The 18,940-nt window shown below is 30.2% G+C and overlaps 1 protein-coding gene and 1 long non-coding RNA gene across 2 annotated transcripts; both read left to right on the plus strand.

Moving 5' to 3' along the window:
• Window positions 1–1,252: 1,252 nt before the first annotated feature.
• On the plus strand, window positions 1,253–1,597 carry LOC108484765 (probable E3 ubiquitin-protein ligase RHA1A). The gene has a single exon (XM_017788666.1). It carries the CDS (start codon window positions 1,253–1,255, stop codon window positions 1,595–1,597), a length of 345 nt encoding a protein of 114 aa, XP_017644155.1.
• A 12,421-nt stretch (window positions 1,598–14,018) lies between these two features.
• Window positions 14,019–18,033, plus strand: LOC128293903 (uncharacterized). The gene is made up of 2 exons (XR_008284028.1): window positions 14,019–14,361; window positions 17,814–18,033. It is a non-coding gene; the product is annotated as an uncharacterized LOC128293903 (long non-coding RNA).
• Window positions 18,034–18,940: the final 907 nt, after the last annotated feature.

Here is an 18,940-nt window from a genome sequence, read left to right on the forward strand (position 1 = left end):
CAATGAAAGTATTTTCCAAAATTAATCACTTTTCCTAAAAATGACTTAATCAAATCGGTTTCCTAGAAATATCCATGACGTTAAGGTGTGGCAATGGTGGTATGCATGTCTAGGATTGGATCCGAAGGGAGCTTGGTACTTAAGCAGTCCGATGGACTCACCACCTTTTTTCCGGTTTCCTACCTGGTGCACAGCTTCCATTCACTTTAACCTATAATGAAATTATCTTTTAAAACACTAAGTAAGTTTTCCTGGATCAATAATATAAATTGTTTTGAACGCTTCGATATGGCATGTCGGATCCGGTCATAACGTCTGGGCCGGGTTTGGGGTGTTACAAGTTGAGTGAAATGAAACTCAAGTTGAGTCAAATTGAGTGAAATTGTTTGAGTTAAATTAAAAATTAAACATGTCAAATTAAAATTTTGTCACAGTATAACTAATTGCATATTAGAGCACATAAAATTGAAATCATATATATTTGAAAATTTTTTCAAAGTAAAATAATAATACAAATTTAGTGAATTATTAATTAACTTATTTAGGTCCTAAAATTATTATTTTAGGAAAAAATTAATTTTAACTTTCTTTATATATTTTCTAGAAACTTTTTGAAATTTTATAATCTTTTAAAAATATAAATTTTGGAATTTTATAAAATTTTAAATTTAAAATTAATTTGAATTTTTGAAAATTAGTTTGATATATATTTTTTTGTAATTTTGTTGAGAGGAGACTAATTTGCTCATTTTCAAACTTAGCAGGATCAAAAGGGTATTTACACCAATCATTATTTGAATTATTCGAGTTATTTGAATTGTAAAATTCAACTCGATTTAAACTCAAACTTGAATTACTTATTTGAATTTATTCAAATAATTTGAATAACTTAAATAATTCGATTCGATTAAATGGATTTTTTTTTTTTTTTCAAATCAAAATGTATGAATGGAAAGATAAAACTCAAAACTTAAAAAAGACTTAAAAGCCAAAAGAAAAAAATCCTTCCAAACTAACAAAAAAAAATGCGAAATGTCGCAGAAGTTGATATTGATATACACGAAAACAATTATGTTGTTATAAAAATCAAGAAAGGAAAAGAAAAGAAAAAGACCTTAACCCGTAGGAGATAGTCAAATTGGCCACACCTTTACATATAGACATAGAACTGCACAAAATGCTCTCAAACTTATCTCCCAAACCTTTTCAAAACACAAACAGTAAAAAGCTTATTGCCTTCGCTATTTTTCCAATGGCTACCAGCGGATCAGCTAAATACCGTGTTGTTTCCCATAATACTGTTCCTGTTCCTTTCGATCAACAATATTTCGACCTCGATGATGCGATGATGATGCCGGAGAACCTTCAAGCCACGCTTCAAACAGTCATCCATTTGGTTTCCGACATGCCGACGGTTCATTATGCAACCGGTAGTTGCTCCATTTGCATGGAAAGTTTCTGGTCGTCGGAGGGTACTTCAGCTGCTCCTAGGCAAGTCTCATGTGGCCATGTTTATCACCATAATTGTATTACCGATTGGCTCTTAAATAGCAACAGCTATTCTTGCCCTCTTTGCCGCCGCCAAGTTTCCCGATGATACATAGCTCACTGAGTCACTGTAGATTCTCAATTTGGAACATGTTCGTTGTTCCGTCTTTTTGGCTTTTCCTTCTTTTCTTTTTCTTTTTTAAAGAAAATTTCGGTGATGAAATGAATATGAATTTATATTTCAATATTTATTCCTTTCCTTTTTGTATAAATTATCGCATTTACTTATTTTATAGTTCCAAGTACCGGAGATAAAATGAATTTAGTTGAAGTCGAAATCTTGAATTATGAAAGTTTTAAGCTTTTCAAAATATATTCTTAACAAAAGAGTGGATTGGGTGTTAATTTAATTGATATGCATATTGTTGTTAATATAGAAAGATATAGTTTTAGCTATTGTATCGTAAATAGTTAGATACAATCGAATCTATAATAAAATTGTTCAAAGAAATTATTTATATATAACTAGGTTATTGCACAACATGATGGGTGAAAAATTATGTAATAAATATAAAAGAATGATATAAAATTAAATGTAATTTTAATTAAAATGATAAAGTTAAGGAAAGAAAAATGAATATTTTGGATTTAAAATCCCATTATATATATTTTAAATTGTATGTAAAAAGATAAAATACTTTTAAAATATATTTTTATTTTATAAATAGATTGAGAAAAATTTTCATCACTAAATTGGGACTTGGTTAATTCTTGTATGAGTTCATTCATTTAATCATAAGATCCACTGTTAAAAAGTATAACAATTATTTTAATAATTTTAAAATTATTTTTGTTGATGATTCATTAATATTGTATAAACCTATACATGGTGGCTACGTTAAATACAATTCTTTTGATGAGAGAGTCGAGCTTAAATCACATCCTGTACTGTTGATTTATAATGGATTACTCTTTAGGCAAGGTCTTGTAGCTATAGAAAAGTCTGCCAAACTGCGTAACCAATTCTTTTGTCCATATCTATTTTTACTCTTCCAAATATTAACGCTAGTTGCAATTGAACATGCAACTAACATGCAAATTCAATGAACTGTCAATTGATATTATATTTAGAAACTTGGTGTAATAAGTGGTAATCATGTTATTGAAATTGCTTATAAGATGGAAGGAACCTCAATCTCAAGACTCCCTATGCTTGATGGCTCAAATTACACCTATAGAAAGGCATGTACGAGAGCCTTTATAAAGTCTATTGATAAGAAGGCTTGGGAAGTTGTTTTGTCAAGTTGGGAGCTACCTACTAACTAAACTAATAAAAATTCGAACCGTCAAACTTCAAACCACTTGGACAACAAATAAAGAAAATTCATTTAGTTACAACTTGTAAAAAAAAATAATAAAATAAAATAAAGAACACACAAATTTTTACGTGGAAACCCTTTGGGGAAAAAAACCACGGGCAGAGGAGAAGAAAATTCACTATGTCTAATTCGAATAATTACAAGAGGAATAGACTATGTCTATTTATAGGCTTGTAAAGCCATATTCTAGTAAGACTAAAACACCTTATTCTAATCAATATCAAATAGGTGGAATTTAATAATGTTTAAAAAACCTTATTCTAAAATAAAATAAAAGAAGTGTAATTCTATATGAATTCTTCTTTTATTTTATTTTACCACTATATTTTATTTAAATAAGGATTCGGGTTACTTAATTCTAACAATCTCCACCTTGATACAAATTCTCAATGAACAAGTTCTTCATCGTGAACTCTCAACGAACAAGTTCTCCACCTCTTCCATAAAACCCCTTAAGGGTTTAACTTCAACAATGGACACCAACCAAGTCTAAGCAATGCTCAAACTTGGTTATAGGAAGTGACTTAGTCATTATATCTACAGGATTTTCATGAGTACTAATTTTGCTCACAACAATATCACCATGAGCAATAATATCATGAACAAAATGATACCGAACATCAATGTGTTTAGTTTTCTCATGAAACATTTGATCTTTTGTAAGGAAGATTGCACTCTAACTGTCACAAAATACAGTACTGATTTGAAGGTCTTCACTGAGTTCACTAAAGAGTTCCTTCAACCAGATAGCTTCTTTACAAGCCTCAGTAATTGTCATGTGCTCAGCTTCAATAGTAGACAAAGTGACTATAGTTTGCAAAGTGGCTTTCCAACTGATTGCACAACTTCCGATTGTAAAGACATAACTTGTGAAAGATCTTCTATCAAGGTCTCTAGCAAAATCAACATCAACATACCCAATGACTCCATCTCTAGTTCTTCCAAACTGTAAGTAAACATTAGTAGTACCTCGTAAGTATCTTAAAATTCATTGAACTACTTTCCAGTGTTCTTTACCCGGATTCGCCATTTATCTACTAACTACACTGACTACATATGATAAATCTAGACGTGAACAAACCATAGCATACATGAGAGATCCCACTGCACTAGAGTATAGAACATGTGACATGCACTCAATCTCATCATCTGATTGTGGACACAAAGCCGATAAAAGTCTAAAATGGGCTGTTAAAGAAGTACTAACAGGCTTAGCACTCTACATACTGAACCTGCAAAGAACTTTCTCAATGCACCCCTTCTGACTTAGGTACAATTTACTTGCTTTTCTATCTCTGAGAATCTCCATACCAAGTATCTTCTCTGCTAGTCCTAAATCTTTCATCTCAAATTCTTCACTTAGTTGGGCTTTGACCTTTCTTATCTCTCATTTATCTTTTGCTGCTATCAACATGTCATCAACATAAAGAAGTAAATACACAAAAGAACCATCACTGTTTTTCTTAAAGTAAACACAACTGTCAAAACTACTTCTTTTGAAATCATGAGAAGTCATTAAGGAATCAAACCTCTTGTACCGTTGTCTTGGTGACTGCTTCAAATCGTAAAGGGACTTTTTCAGTAAGCAAACATAGTCCTCTTTTTCTGAGACTGTAAAACCCTCTGGTTGTTGCATGTAAATATCCTCCTCAAGTTCTCCATGCAAAAATACAATTTTTACATCTAACTGCTCAAGCTCCAAATCATGCATGGCCACAATACCAAGCAAAGCTCGAATCGAACTATGCTTAACAACTGGGGAGAACACATCTACGAAGTCCACTCCTGAAATTTGACTATAATCCTTTGTAACAAGCCTTACTTTATATCTAGGTTCTTCAACTCTTAGAGTCCCTTCTTTCTTTTTAAATACCCATTTACAACGAACAACCTTTTTACCTTTAGGAAGTTTCACAAGATCCAATGTTCTATTTTTGTGGAGTGATTCCATCTTCTCTTGCATAGCAAACATCCACTTTTCTGAGTCTTCACAGCTAACCGCCTCAGAATAATTAGATGGCTCTTGATTTACATCTATATCTTCAGCCACATTTAAAGTATAAGTAACTAGATCAGCCTCAACATACTTCTTTGGAGGTTTAATTTCTCTTCTAGTTCTGTTTTTGGCGATAGAGTATTGCGGTGAAGAAGCAACCCTATCCTTAATTTTTGTATTGGCTTGAGGAGTCGACTCTGTATTAATCTGATGCTCTACCTGCTTTTGATTTTCTTTATTGGAAGAGTCTTTAAGAGATAAGTTAGGTAGCATAGCAGTTTCATCAAAAACAGCATTTCTGCTAATCACAACTTTTCTATTTTCAGGACACCATAACTTATACCCTTTTACGCCAGCTTTATAACCAAGAAAAATACATTTAATGGATCTCGGTTCCAATTTTCCATTATCAACATAAGCATACGCAGGACACCCAAAAATCTTTAAATCAGAATAATTTACAGGATTACCAGACCATACCTCTTGTAAAGTCTTTTTCTCAATGGCAACGGATACGGATTGGTTGATTAAAAAACATGCAGTAGAGGCTACTTCAGCCCAAAACGACTTTCGTAAATTGGCATTTGACAACATACATTGAACCTTCTCCATGATCGTTTTGTTCATTCGTTCTGCAACGTCATTTTGCTACGGAGTGTGACGAACTGTCAAGTGTCTCACGATCCCTTCAGACTTACACAACCTATTAAACTCATCAGAACAGAACTCTAAGCCAGTGTCTGTGCGAAGGTATTTTATTTATTTTTCGGTCTGTTTTTCAATCATAATTTCCCAAGAATTAAATGCGAAAAACACATCACTTTTCTATTTCAAGAAAAACTCCCAAACTTTTCTAGAAAAATCATCAATAAAGGTTAGTATATAATTAGCTCCACCTCTCGAAGGCACTCTAGTTGGCCCTCACAGATCAGAATGAATATACTCTAATGTTTCCTTCGTGTTATGGATTCCTCTGGTGAATCGAACTCTCTTTTGCTTCCCAAAAACACAGTGCTCACAGAAATTCAATTTGCAAATTCCTTGCCCATCAAGAAGTCCTCTTTTGCTCAATTCTGCCATGCCATTCTCATTCATATGCCCTAGCCGCATATGCCAAAGTTTAGTAATATCATCATCTGACAAGGAAGAGGAAGCGACAGCTGCATCACCAGTAATAGTAGAACCCTACAAAACATATAACTTGGCAATCTTTCTCTGCCCTTTCATTACAATAAGAGAACCTTTGGAAATATTTAAATCCCCACTTTCAGCTATGTATCTGTACCCTTTTGAATCAAGAGTACTCAACAAAATTAAATTTCTTTTCAATTTTGGAACATGTCATGCGTCACTAAGTATTCTGACAACTCTATCAAACATCTTAACTTTAATTGTTCCAACACCTGCAATTTTACATGAAGTATTATTTCCCATCAAAATAACACCTTCAGACACTGTTTCATAAGTTGTAAACCAATCCCGATTGGGACTCATGTGAAAGGTGCAGCCTGAATCAAGTATCCACTCCTCGCTCACTTTAGAATTGTTGATCGAAGCGACTAGAAGTTCACCATCACTGTTGTCTTCTAGAACATCAACGTCACTAGAATTTTCTGGTTGTTTTCCCTTTTGATTCGCAGCTTCCCTTTTAATCTTGTTCTGTAACTTATAGCACTTAGATTTAATATGCCCTTTCTTCTTGTAGAAGTTACAAGTTTTACCTTTGTTTGAATACTTTGATCAACCCTTAGATTTACCGCGAGGATTCCGTTCCTGTGTCCTTCCATGATCATCATCAGTATTCCGATCTTGTCTCCTACGAACAATGAGACCTTCTCTCTAAGAGTCGTGTTTAACCACAAGATGCTTCATCTTATCATACGAGGTTAAAGAATCATAAACCTCATCAACTGTGAGAGACTCACGGCTATATAAAATCGTGTCTCTAAAGGTTGAATAAGACGGGGGCAATGAACAAAGTAGAATCAACCCTCGATCTTCCTTATCATACTGAACCTTCATGGCCTCAAGTTTGAGAGAATTTCTTTAAACACTATTAAGTGTTCGTTTACAGACGCACCTTCCTCCAAACGATAAGCATAAAGATGCTGCTTCATATGCAGCTTGCTTGTTGGAGTTTTCAACATTTATATTTGTTCTAGCTTCTTCCATAATGCATCGGCGGTCTTCTCTTTCATCATATCCTGCAAAATTTCATTGGACAAATGCAGATGTAATTGTGTTAACGCCTTTCGATCCTTACGCTTCTTCTTTTCATCTGTTAATGTCGAAGGCATCTTATCTATCCCTAGCAGGGCATCCTCCAGATCCATCTGTGCAAGAACGGTTTGTATATTAATCTGTCACAATGTAAATCTAGTGTTGCGATCTAACAGGAAAAATTCATACTTCAAAGTTGCCATTACCGTGATCAAGATGAACAACTCGAAAGCTCTGATACCACTTTGTAAATAAAATAAAATAAAATAAAATAAAGAACACACAGATTTTTACGTGGAAACCCTTTCGGGAAAAAACCACGGGCAGAGGAAAAGAAAATTCACTATATCGAATTTGAATAATTACAAAAGGAATAGACTATGTCTATTTATAGGCTTGTAAAACTATATTCTAGTAAGACTGAAACACCTTATTCTAATCAATATCAAATAGATGGAATTTAATAAGGTTTAAAAAACCTTATTCTAAAATAAAATAAAATAAAAGAAGTGTAATTCTATATGGATCCTTCTTTTATTTTATTTTACCACTGTATTTTATTTAAATAAGGATTCGGGTCACTTAATTCTAACACAACTCAAAAGCCTTGAAAGTTATCTTTAATGTGTAAATCCTTAGGAAGTCATGCACATCTCCAAGTGTGTTTTTGCTCATAGAGCTTAGAACATTCTCGAAGTAGCACATGAAAGCACCACTTTTGTGAAACATTCAAAAATACAAATGTTAACATTTAGGTTTGAAAATTTGAGAATGTCAAATGAAGAAACAATTTTTAATTTATGATAAATTGTGTGACATCTCTAACCAAGCTTTTTTATTGGTATTACTCGAATTCCAAACAAATAGGCAAGGTCTTAAGAGCTTTCTGAAAAAAATGTTCTCCATCAAATTGATAACCATAAAGGAAGTCAATTATATTAACATGATGAAAATTGACTACTTAATTGGGTCTTTTCAAACATTTGAGATAAACTTGGAGGAAGCTAAGAGGTGCAAAGTAAAGTTAGAAAAGAATATTGATCTCCTAATTGCTTCTTGAATTGCAATTGATGCTAAAACTGTTAAAGAAGATTTGTAAAAATAGTTGGCCCTTCTAAGGAAAGACTTCAACAAATTTTTCCAAAAGTACGATGATAAAAAAGGTAATAACAACCATATTGCTCTTGTTGTTAAAATTGAAAGTGTTGTGTTCAGTGTTGTAATTAAATCTAAAACTAACCATGACAGTTAAGCATAATCAATAGAAGATTTTATGGAAACATACAAGACTGTTAGACAAATAGAGTCTAGTATGTAAAGTCAATGAAAAATTAACTAGTGAAAATTCTACTCTTAAATAGGAAAATCAAAACCTTTTTAAGCATCTTGAAAAGGAAAACTCCCTACTAGTAAAAAAAAAGAGTTGATATCAATGACACTTTAAAAGAGCTCGCAAAACCTAATCTATCTTGAAAAAGATAAGATGACAAGGAAGAAATTGGATGAGATCCTTGCAGTTGGTAGATGTGAGCCTAAACAAATAAAGCTTTTCTTATATTGATATTGGTAAGAAAAAATATTACTTCTACTTTGTTTGTTAAATCAAAAGAATACTTAGAAAACCTAAAAAGTTCGAAGAAAAGTGCACTAGTCCAACTATTGAGAAGACTCAAAGAACTGAAGGTAGACGTATGCGCCATCATTGTGGAGTTTTAGGGCATGTTGGGCCTAGATGAAATAAACTATCGAATAATCTTAAGAAATGGAATCCAATTTTTAATCCAATTACAATTCAATTTATAACTACCAGGGGATTTAGACAAAAACAAGTGCTGAAAAAGAATAAAAGATCATTGAATGAAATTGAGGTGAATAAGAAAAAAAGGTTATCTACCATTTTGTGGTATTGTTGGTCATATCAGACCGTATTATTTTAAGATAGTTGTAATTCAACTAAGAACCACTTGGAGATGCAATTTGGAAACGCAAAGATAAGAAAAGATCAACCACATGTCAAGTATAAAGATCAATAGCTAGTTGGTACTCAAGTTGAACATGAAGTTGCAAATAATGCAACAACTATTAAAATCAGAATGGAGATGCTTTGAGCATCATAAACACTCTATAAAGATTGAGGAAAAGATGTTTATTATTCCACGGGTTACAACTAATATTTACATAATTGCTAAAATGTTAGCATTCATTGTATTTATTGAGGGGGATGTATTGATGCTACTTTATAAAAGGAGTTCTCCTTTTGCAAGCTTATCGATGCTGATTCATGATGCTTGCTATTGCTTTGTGTTGTTTCATCTTATGAATATATTCTTTAAGTTACGACTACTTGTATGATTATAACCTAGTGCAACAGACTTTTTGAGCACTTAAATAGTGAGATTGATTATCTTGACAAGTAGATTAAACTCATTGACAAATGTAAAAGTAGAATGGCTAGATACTGAGTTTATCTTCAAGCCTCGAGTTTCTTTAGACTTTAAAAGGGGAGAATATATCAATGGGGAGTTACTAAAGAAGACAAATCAAGGGAAGCTTTGCTTTGCTCAAAACTACCTTGTTGGTAACTCTAGATTTTTGGTTTGTTAACTTTTCTTTCTATGATGCAATGATGCTTGACAATTTGATGACACTAATCATTTGTTAGTATCATTTGTTGGAAAAAATGTAATTTTTGGAAATTTTGAGGCATGTTCTTAATTGGTAAAGGTAGAGAGTTGAATCATAAAATTATGGTTTTTTATTCTACTCCATGAGACCTTTACAGGGGTATATCATATGCTCAAAATGGTTGAGTGATGAATGAGAAATTGATGCTCAAAGTAAGCCACTTGTGAATATTTGTTGAAGAAAAGAAAAGCTTAGATCCCAGATTGGTTAAATACCAAGAGTGAAAAATGTATATATATGAGAACTCACTTGAAAAATTATTAAATGACTAAGTTTGAAACCTTGCCTTGTGCGCAAGGGGGTGTAGGTCCAAATCTGCCAGGGTTGGGGGTGCACCTGCACGATGTGGGTGACACAAAATGTCTTGACCATTTTTGGGTCTGCGGATATTTTAGCCCAATACATATTTTATTTTTCTCAGTATATATTATACAGAATCTGTATTAAAAGGAAAAATATCTCGATTTGATTTTATTCCAATCAGATTGATTTTCAATTTGATTTGATTTATTCAAATTGATTTAAAGGCTCCTTTAATAAAAGATCTGTATTGAATGCCTATAAAAGCCTAAATAATACTGCAAAATTCCTCTCCAAATTTTCAAACGTTTCAGTGATAGAAGAAGGCAAGGTTTGTTCGTTGATCTATGTAGAGGTGCTACTGCCGCGATCATTTTGTTGTTGTATCCTGAGAGATAGTCGACCAATGTTTCTCCAAGTACCATAAGAGCGGTCGGATTGTCTTAAGAAAACTATGAAAATAGACCTTGACATCTAGTAAAACTCGATTCCCTTTATTCGATTTTTGGTATTCCAAAATCATGTTTATTTAATTGTTTTCAAATATGATGTTTTAAATAAATATAAATCTTTATTTAATTTGTTTAGTTTAAATTTAGTGTTTTTACATAAATATAAATATTTGTTTATATTTATATTTGTTCGCTAACGTATTTTGTCCAACATCATTTAGGAGGAGTTTCAATATATTTATTTTGAGTTTTATACATTTCTTGTTTGAGAAAGTTTGTTGTAGGTTTTTAGTAAAAACATTTAAAGGGGGAGACTGCTAGTGTCGGTTGCACGTCCCAAATGCAACACCAATTGTAACTCATTTTACAATTGCAAATTGTGCAATTTATCTTATCTGTTAGCATGTTTTGATTTAGGTGTCTTAATTATTTATTCACATTTGAGCAAGAAATCTCAAAATTATAATTAGAAAATAGTTTAGATCAAACAATGATATTTTTCAAGACTCCTACTATGATTTTTTCACAAAGTTAAAAGTCAAGAGGCATGTATTTGTTAGGGTGAAGAACTTGTGTTTAGTACAATTACTTTGTAATTAAATTTTTCTTCCATGTTTAGATTATAATTAAGTTTTAAGGAAAAGTATTAGTAATAACACAGATATTAAATTAATGTATAAGGGTAAAATTGTAATTTAATGAGTGAATTTACTATTAAAAACTTAACAAAAATTAAAACTGCAAAATCAATTATTGTGTACATCTCTATTTCTTTAATCTTGCCATTATTAAAACTAACAGCAGCCCATACACACACAAATTCAAAAACTTTTGAGCCATTTTCATGTGAGATGGAGAAAAGGTGAGTGTATATAATATAAAAATTAAAATTACAGATATGTAATAAAGATTGGACTTTTTGCTCCATTCCTCATTGAACCCAGCATCATCCATTTGCTTTTCTTTTTTCTTTGTCGAGGAATGACTCAAGTAATAAGAGAAATAAATAGGATCAAAATTGTCTTCTTCTTCTTTCTTTTTTCTTTTTTCTTTTTATTTAATTAAATATCTCTAAAATTTATAATATTAATTTTACATTAAGTTTTAACTATTATATCCAATTAAATATTCCTACACATTTGTAATATTTCTTATCTCTAACTAAAATTTTCTTTCATTATTTATATTTATCTATAACTAATGACTTTTATGTTTTTTTTTGGTATATTTGCTTTCATTGTTCGTTTGGTGGTTTTTTTTTTTTTTTGGTTTGAATGGATTATAATTTTTGTGATAGTAAAAGTTTTATATTTTAATAGTTAGATGAGAAAGAAATTTTATATTAAAAATAAATGTAAAATTATTATATTTAATTTATTTTTCATTTTATTATTAATTTCTTTTCAAACAAATAAAGATAAATTTAGTATTTTAAAATTAATCAATTAATTAAAATACTAATATTTTAAAGAAATTAATATATTTTATTAAAATTACTTTTATAGCCAAAATAAATTGATTTTATTTATGCACATGTTAATTCTCTTAATATTTTAAAGCATCTCTTATATCAAATAATTGTCTATTTTTTAAGATTGTGATCTAATTTGATAAGTTCAATTTCTTTTTACACTGCGTTAAAAAAAATCATACAATTTCTCTGATTTGCTTATTCTCTTTTCGTTTTAACAAAGATTTAGGTTTTAAAATGATATGGTGGAAAAATACTCTTTTAGTTTTCAAAACCCAGAAGATGGACAATTAGAAATAATTGGGGAAGCAACCTTATCCTTCTCTACCTTCCTCTTTCAACCACATATTAAAGGAGAAGTGAGCCACCCAACACATGAAATGAGGAAACTTGAGATTAAGGATAAAATTTGGTGAATTTGAATTTGTGACTTTTATATTTATTCCAAAACTAATTTTTATTTATATCTTCTATTTTATTTTAATTTTATATATTTATTTATAATTAAATCTAATATAGATAAAAGACAAATCCTACCAAAACAAGATTATATTTATATATAAATGGCACCTAACTATTAATAGATAGACTTATTTTTCATTTTGAAACATCTACTCAATTAGAGTTTATAAAAATATAATTTTTGTATTGTAAAAACGATGAATAAAATATTAATTTTTTATAAATTTTTATCATATTTATTCTTTTTATATCATACCTCTTCTTTAACTTTTAAATGTGAATACTAATTAATATAAGCTTCACTCTGCATTTAAGATGTTAGAAATAAATGAAGTAATGGAAGAAGAAGGGTAATATGAACAAAATTACATTATTCTTTTATTAGAAATATCAAAGAACATTAATTGAATGCTCGACAACTTTTTCTTTTTAGAAAAATCATTAAATGTATGGTTGAGACTCAGAATTATGTGTAGGCATGTCTTTAGCAGATCAACAAGTCTCCTAAACATCAATAAAACGTGTTTGACCGTTATTGTCAATTGCATTGAGATTCACGAGCCAAGTAAAAGCTTTTCCTAAATTTTTTAAGTGAAACTCATGGTAGGTGTGCCACTTTCTCTTTTTCATATTGTACTAATTTTTTTTTCTTTTTTGTTTATCTTTAGCATTCAAGGTTGCTAATTCTATTTTAATGATTCAGTGACTTTAAATCAATTAGTGAAAAGTTAAAAGATAATTGAAATCAAGTTAAAATATGTTATTAGTCCTTGTATTTGTATAAAATTTGGAATTTAGTTCCTATATTTTAAAAGTTCAAAAAAAGTCCCTTTAATTTATTGATTTTAAAATCTCAATATTATCACTAAAATTGTAAGTATTTTTTTATCAAAATTTAACAATTTAGAAATTTAATTAGGTTGTTCTCATATGGTGTGATATATAATTGATGGAAAATAATATGTTAAGTTGGAAAATCTTGACAAAAATTACCAATGACAATAATGATTGGACTAGGGTTTTAAATTGAAAAAGTAAGAGGATTAAATTTTAAATTTTAAAGTATATAAACTAAATCTCAAATTTTATTCAAAATACAGGGACTAACAGCGTATTTTGACCTTAAAATTAAATTATAATAACTTTATAAGATAGAATCTAACGTGTTAGCAGTTTTGGCTAAAACAGTAAAATTGCTTTGTAAGTCCTTTGTAAAATTATAAAATTATGAATTAGTATGAAGTTAAAATAACCTTTTAATCCCTATAAAATTTATAATTTAATTCTCAACCTGCTCAAATGTCTTTCCAGCCTTGGCCATTGATTAAATGATACAAAATGTTACTTAGAATGAAAAAGAATCATTAAATTAATTACTGTTTTTTCTTCACTCACTTAATAATTGGTAAAATCTAGTAATCAAGTATGATGTGATAGTAGAAAATATCTATAAGAAAAATGAATTTAACCTATAATATATATACACGTATATTTAAATTATTGTTTGGTTCAGTGGAATACCTATTATAAGTGTTGATGTTTAGTTTTCTATTCTCACTAATCATTGAATAGATACTGAATAACATTCTTTGCCCCAACCTCGAAATTGCCCATTCAAAACACGTAGGAATGCTAAAAGATTATTATTTTTTCATTTTTGCCCTCATTCCCTTCTCCATTTTCCAAAGCCCTAAAACACCATTGCTCCTCACCAACTTCTTCAATCTTTTTCTCATAGGAATCGAGATCATAAAAATTTCTTAATTAAGGGCAAAATCTTCAGCAAGGAAAAAATCCAGACTCAATTGAAGAACACCAGATCATAGAATTGCTAATCAATCTCTCAGTACTGATTCAGATTTCTTGAACCGAAAGCAAGTAATTTTCAAAGAAGCTTGTGCAACATAGGTAACCTTAAAACTGATGATTGTTTTTTTTTTTTTTTGCTTATGCAAATTAGTATGTCGAATCACGAGTTTATTTGCCTAATTTGGGATCAAGATTTTCCTCAAATGAAACAGGTTTTTGATTTTCTCTTTTAAGTGCTATAAGCTGTTGATTTTTGGATTTTTTTCCTTTTCATGTAAGGTGTTTTTGATAATTATTTTTTCTCTTAAAGATGAAAGGTTGATGGTGTTGTTGTGTTCACTTTTTCATTGGTTCATATTTATGCATTTTTGTGGGGTTAAAAGAAAAGTGGAAATAGTTCATTGCATGATGGTTCTTAAGATGCTATTGCATTTGAACTGAATTATGAAGATTTGGGATTAATGATAGTGATGGTATTTAGGATGTTACTGCATTTGAATTGAGTTTAATGAGTTACGAAGATTTGGGATTAATGGTTTCATTGCATGATGGTTGTTAGGATGCTATTGCATTTGAATTGAGTTAGTAATTACAAATCAACTTTAGGTGTAATGACCCAAAAGTCATTGAAGTCAAAAACGGTGGCTTCAGAATGTTGTTTTCCGAAGATAGAATTAGTGAATATTATTTATTCATAATTATGAAGGTATAACAGTATTATATTGATGTTGATCTAATAATTTTAATTATTAGAAAGTTAGACAAGGTACAAGTGTATCGGTTCTAAAGTTGATGCTTTGGAAATTAAGGTGTTAGGACCTCGTTCCCCTAAATCGGGCTCGTAAATATTTTTATTAAATGTTTACAGAGTTATATTAGAAGTGAATTAAATTTTTGGTTATGTAATTTTGACGAAAGAGTGTTAAATTAAAGTAAAGGGCTAAATTAAATAAGTCATAAATGTAAGAATTAATACTAAATTATAAGATGAATCTATATTAAGGGACTTATTAAATAAATAAGCCGTTATTTATATAAGTGTGTGATGGTGGACGGTTTTAGTAAATATTAAAAGTATCACATGTGTTAAGTTAGTATGATAATTAAGTTAAAATTTGTTATAAAGGATATATATATATATATATATATATATATATTAATAATAGATGGGAGATAATGGTTAGTGGGGAGGGGAAAGCCAAGCAAAAATTTTCTTTAATTTTCTTTTTCCCGAAACAAAAAGGAAAGAAGGGAGAAGTTGCACGGCCAAGAGCTCTTGTTGCATGTTTAATTTGGTTAGTGAATTTTGGTTATTTTTACATGAAATTGATGAAAAATTTAAATGTTCGGTGTTATTTTGTTGGATGTTAAATTTGTGAGTGATTATGAAATTATATTTATATATATGTACGTGTTTGAGCTACCACTTTAACAAATTTTACACTTTTAAAATTGTTGAAGCTAGACCAATCTTAAGTAGGGACTGATTTGATAAATCATGAAGAGTGTAGGTACTGTTTTTTTAAGAATGTTAAATGTCTTTGAGGTGATGAGTAAATTATAAGCCTTATGGGCTAATTTGGTCAAATTGAGTGGTGATTTTTGTTGATATTAATCTCTAGGGACTTAAAATGTTGTAAATTCAAAATAACATGATTTAAATCGTGATTTATAGTGATTAAGGGAATGCTGTAAAATAATATAAATTGGTTTGATGGGAATTGATTGGGGAAAACTAAAATTTGGAGGTTTTGGATTAAGGATTTAATGGTATATATATATTGAATGCAAAGATGTGAAATTTATTTAAAGGGTCAAAAGTTTGAGTATAAATATTCTTGGGGGTTGAATTATTAAATTAAAATGAGTGGGTGATAAATTAGTAATTAGTATTAAATTTCAAAGTGGGATTAGAATAAGGGACTATTTAAACAAATAGTCCTTTAATTTTATAAGTTTTGGTAATGGATATAAGTTAATTGTATGATAATGCTTAAATAAGTAATTATGTTAAGTTATAATAAAATGAAATGAAAATATGAATAAAATAAAAGAAACAAATAGAGTATTGGGGAAAGAAAAAGGAAAGAGAAACAAAATTAAAGCTTCATCTCTTTTGCATGCCGATTTGGAGAAGAAAAAGGTTAGCACCATTCGGCTTTTAAGTTTCATTTTTGAAGCTCAACTTTATTGGTATGATTTGATTATTTTTAATTAAACTTTATATTTTTGGAACCTTAAAATCATATAGTAGATTACCTATGTGGAAATTTTGAGAAATTATGACCTTTGTGGAAGCTGCCATTGTTGAAAAACTCTAATGTTTGAAGTTGTTTTGATAGAATTAGGGGTTAAATTGTTAATTTTGGTGAAGTCTAGGGACTGTTTTGGTGAATTGTTCTTTGTGCTGGAAATTTGAGTTGAATTACTAAGTTAAGTGAGCAAGTAAAATATTTTGTATTTTGAGTTTTATTAGTATTAGCTTTCAAGGAGTTAAATGCTATAAATTAAACTAGCATGGCGTTAAGTTATAAAATTCAAGAATTTAGGGATTGTTAATAAATTATTTGTATATGTGGTTAGTTATGGAAATTAGATGAAGATGGCAATTAAGCTAATTTTGATGTTAATGATTAAGTTGAGTAAATTTCAATTGTTGAGGGTAAAAGTATAAACTATGATCTAAGGTTAATTAACTTAATTGAAAACAAGTATGATATTCAAATTAAGTAATGGAATTAATTTGTTAATTTGATAAAGAGAAGAATAGATCGGGTATCAACCGTGGGAAGGAAAAGATCACTGAGTAGACGTCTTTGATTCGTAGCACCTATTGTATTTTTGGTAAGTTCGTAGTCTCGAACTTAATCTTTTAATTAATAATTTATTTAATTAATAATTAGATGTTATTTAAATACTTGATATACAATATTATGTTCATATTTGAATGGTGATGTTAATTAATGAATGAGGAAATTGTGAAAATAAATAAGTATTTATTCGTCGGTTTATCCGACTAGCACTGGGTGCAAATATCGTTGGTATGTCAAACTAGAGCTGGGCTCAATATTTATTCGTCGATTTATCCAACTAGTTTTGGGCACAACTTCTGTCAATTTATCTGACTAGTGTTGGGCACACATTTGCCGGTTTATCTGACTAGTGCTAGGTATATATTTGTCGGTTTATCTGGCTAGCGTTAGGTGCAACTTCCGTCAGTTTATCTAACTAGTGCTAGGAACACATTTGTCGGTTTATCCGACAAACATTAGGCGCAAACTCTTCTATAGTTTATCCACTAGGCACCAGGTGCCATGTATTGATTGGACTATACATTAAGGTTATATGAACCATTGAAGACGGTTGGTTATAGGTATTATTAAGGAAGAATTATATTTACTTATGTATATATATTTATTCATTGGAAGATATGATATATTTCTTGAATTAGATGATTAAAGTTGTGAAATAAATTCAAATGCTTTAGATATACTTGTGGTTATTCAAATAAGTGAAATCTACTTAATATGGATTGGTTTCCATGTTTACAGGTTAGATAAATAGTAGACTTTAACTCAACATCCTACAAGAATCCTGTACTCAACATCGGTGATGTCCTCTTTTGTGTTTTTGGCATGTACTTAGGCATATTAGTTGATTAAAATATTTCGTCTATAGATAATTTGGATGAATGTTACGTGTATGATATATAACTTATAATCTTGGTAAATGATATAGATATTTTGATATAATTATATTTATATTTGTAAATGTTTGGAAATGGTGTTTTCTTTAAATAAGCTAGATGTCCTATTGAAATTGGTGATTTAATTTGGTTGACATGGAAGTGTTGAATTAGGTATTAGCTTTCTAACATGTTTACCACTCTTGAGTTAGAATAATGAATCAATGTATATTTATGTTTGGCATTTTGTTGATGATTGAGTGCATATGGTAGATATTAGATAGTGTTTTGATTCAAATGGCTTACTTGATTGTTTAATACATGGTTGAGGTGAGTTTGAATGGTATATTGATTAAGAATTCAAGATGGTTGTTTTTGCACTTTTAATTATGTTTTGATTAGGTTATATGATTGATGAATTGGTTGCTTAGTGTTCAAGAAACCACAATTTCGTAAACTTGAGTTTTAAGGTACATTTAGGTGTACACGGCTTGAGACATGGTTTGTCACACGACCATGTGTCATACACGGGCAACACACGTGGACGTGTGCCCCAATTCCAAAAGTCACACGATCTGGGGCATTTCACACGACCATGTGTCCCCTGTTCCAAATTTTTTTTTACAATTTTTCCTTACTTTTTCAATATGTTGTGGTTTGACCCTGAAATGTTTCCAATATATTATTAGGGCCATAGATTCGTTTTTAGGTCCGTATATGTATATTAGCTCATGAATGGAATGAGATTGATTAATTGTAATCATGATTGAATAATTATCATATGAACTGTTAAATGTTTAGAATGTTATTGTAATACTCTGTGAGCCAACTCGAAGATGGAAGAGGGTTAGGGTTGTTACATTAGGATAAAATTTGCACTTGTCCTAGCTGTTGTCGGCATGGAACCGAATTAGTACTGCATAATGGCAGTTGCCACTATAAGAAAGTAAGATGGAAAGTCCAAGCACTACTAGTGTTATTGCTTGGAAATTC

This window comes from Gossypium arboreum, chromosome 6 (assembly GCF_025698485.1).
Source record: "Gossypium arboreum isolate Shixiya-1 chromosome 6, ASM2569848v2, whole genome shotgun sequence".
In the NCBI taxonomy this organism is placed as follows: Eukaryota; Viridiplantae; Streptophyta; class Magnoliopsida; order Malvales; family Malvaceae; genus Gossypium; species Gossypium arboreum.

What these genes read in the sequence shown, in the direction of transcription:
- LOC108484765 (XM_017788666.1), top strand. Translation starts at nt 1,253, where the DNA reads ATGGCTACCAGCGGATCAGCTAAATACCGTGTTGTTTCCCATAATACT.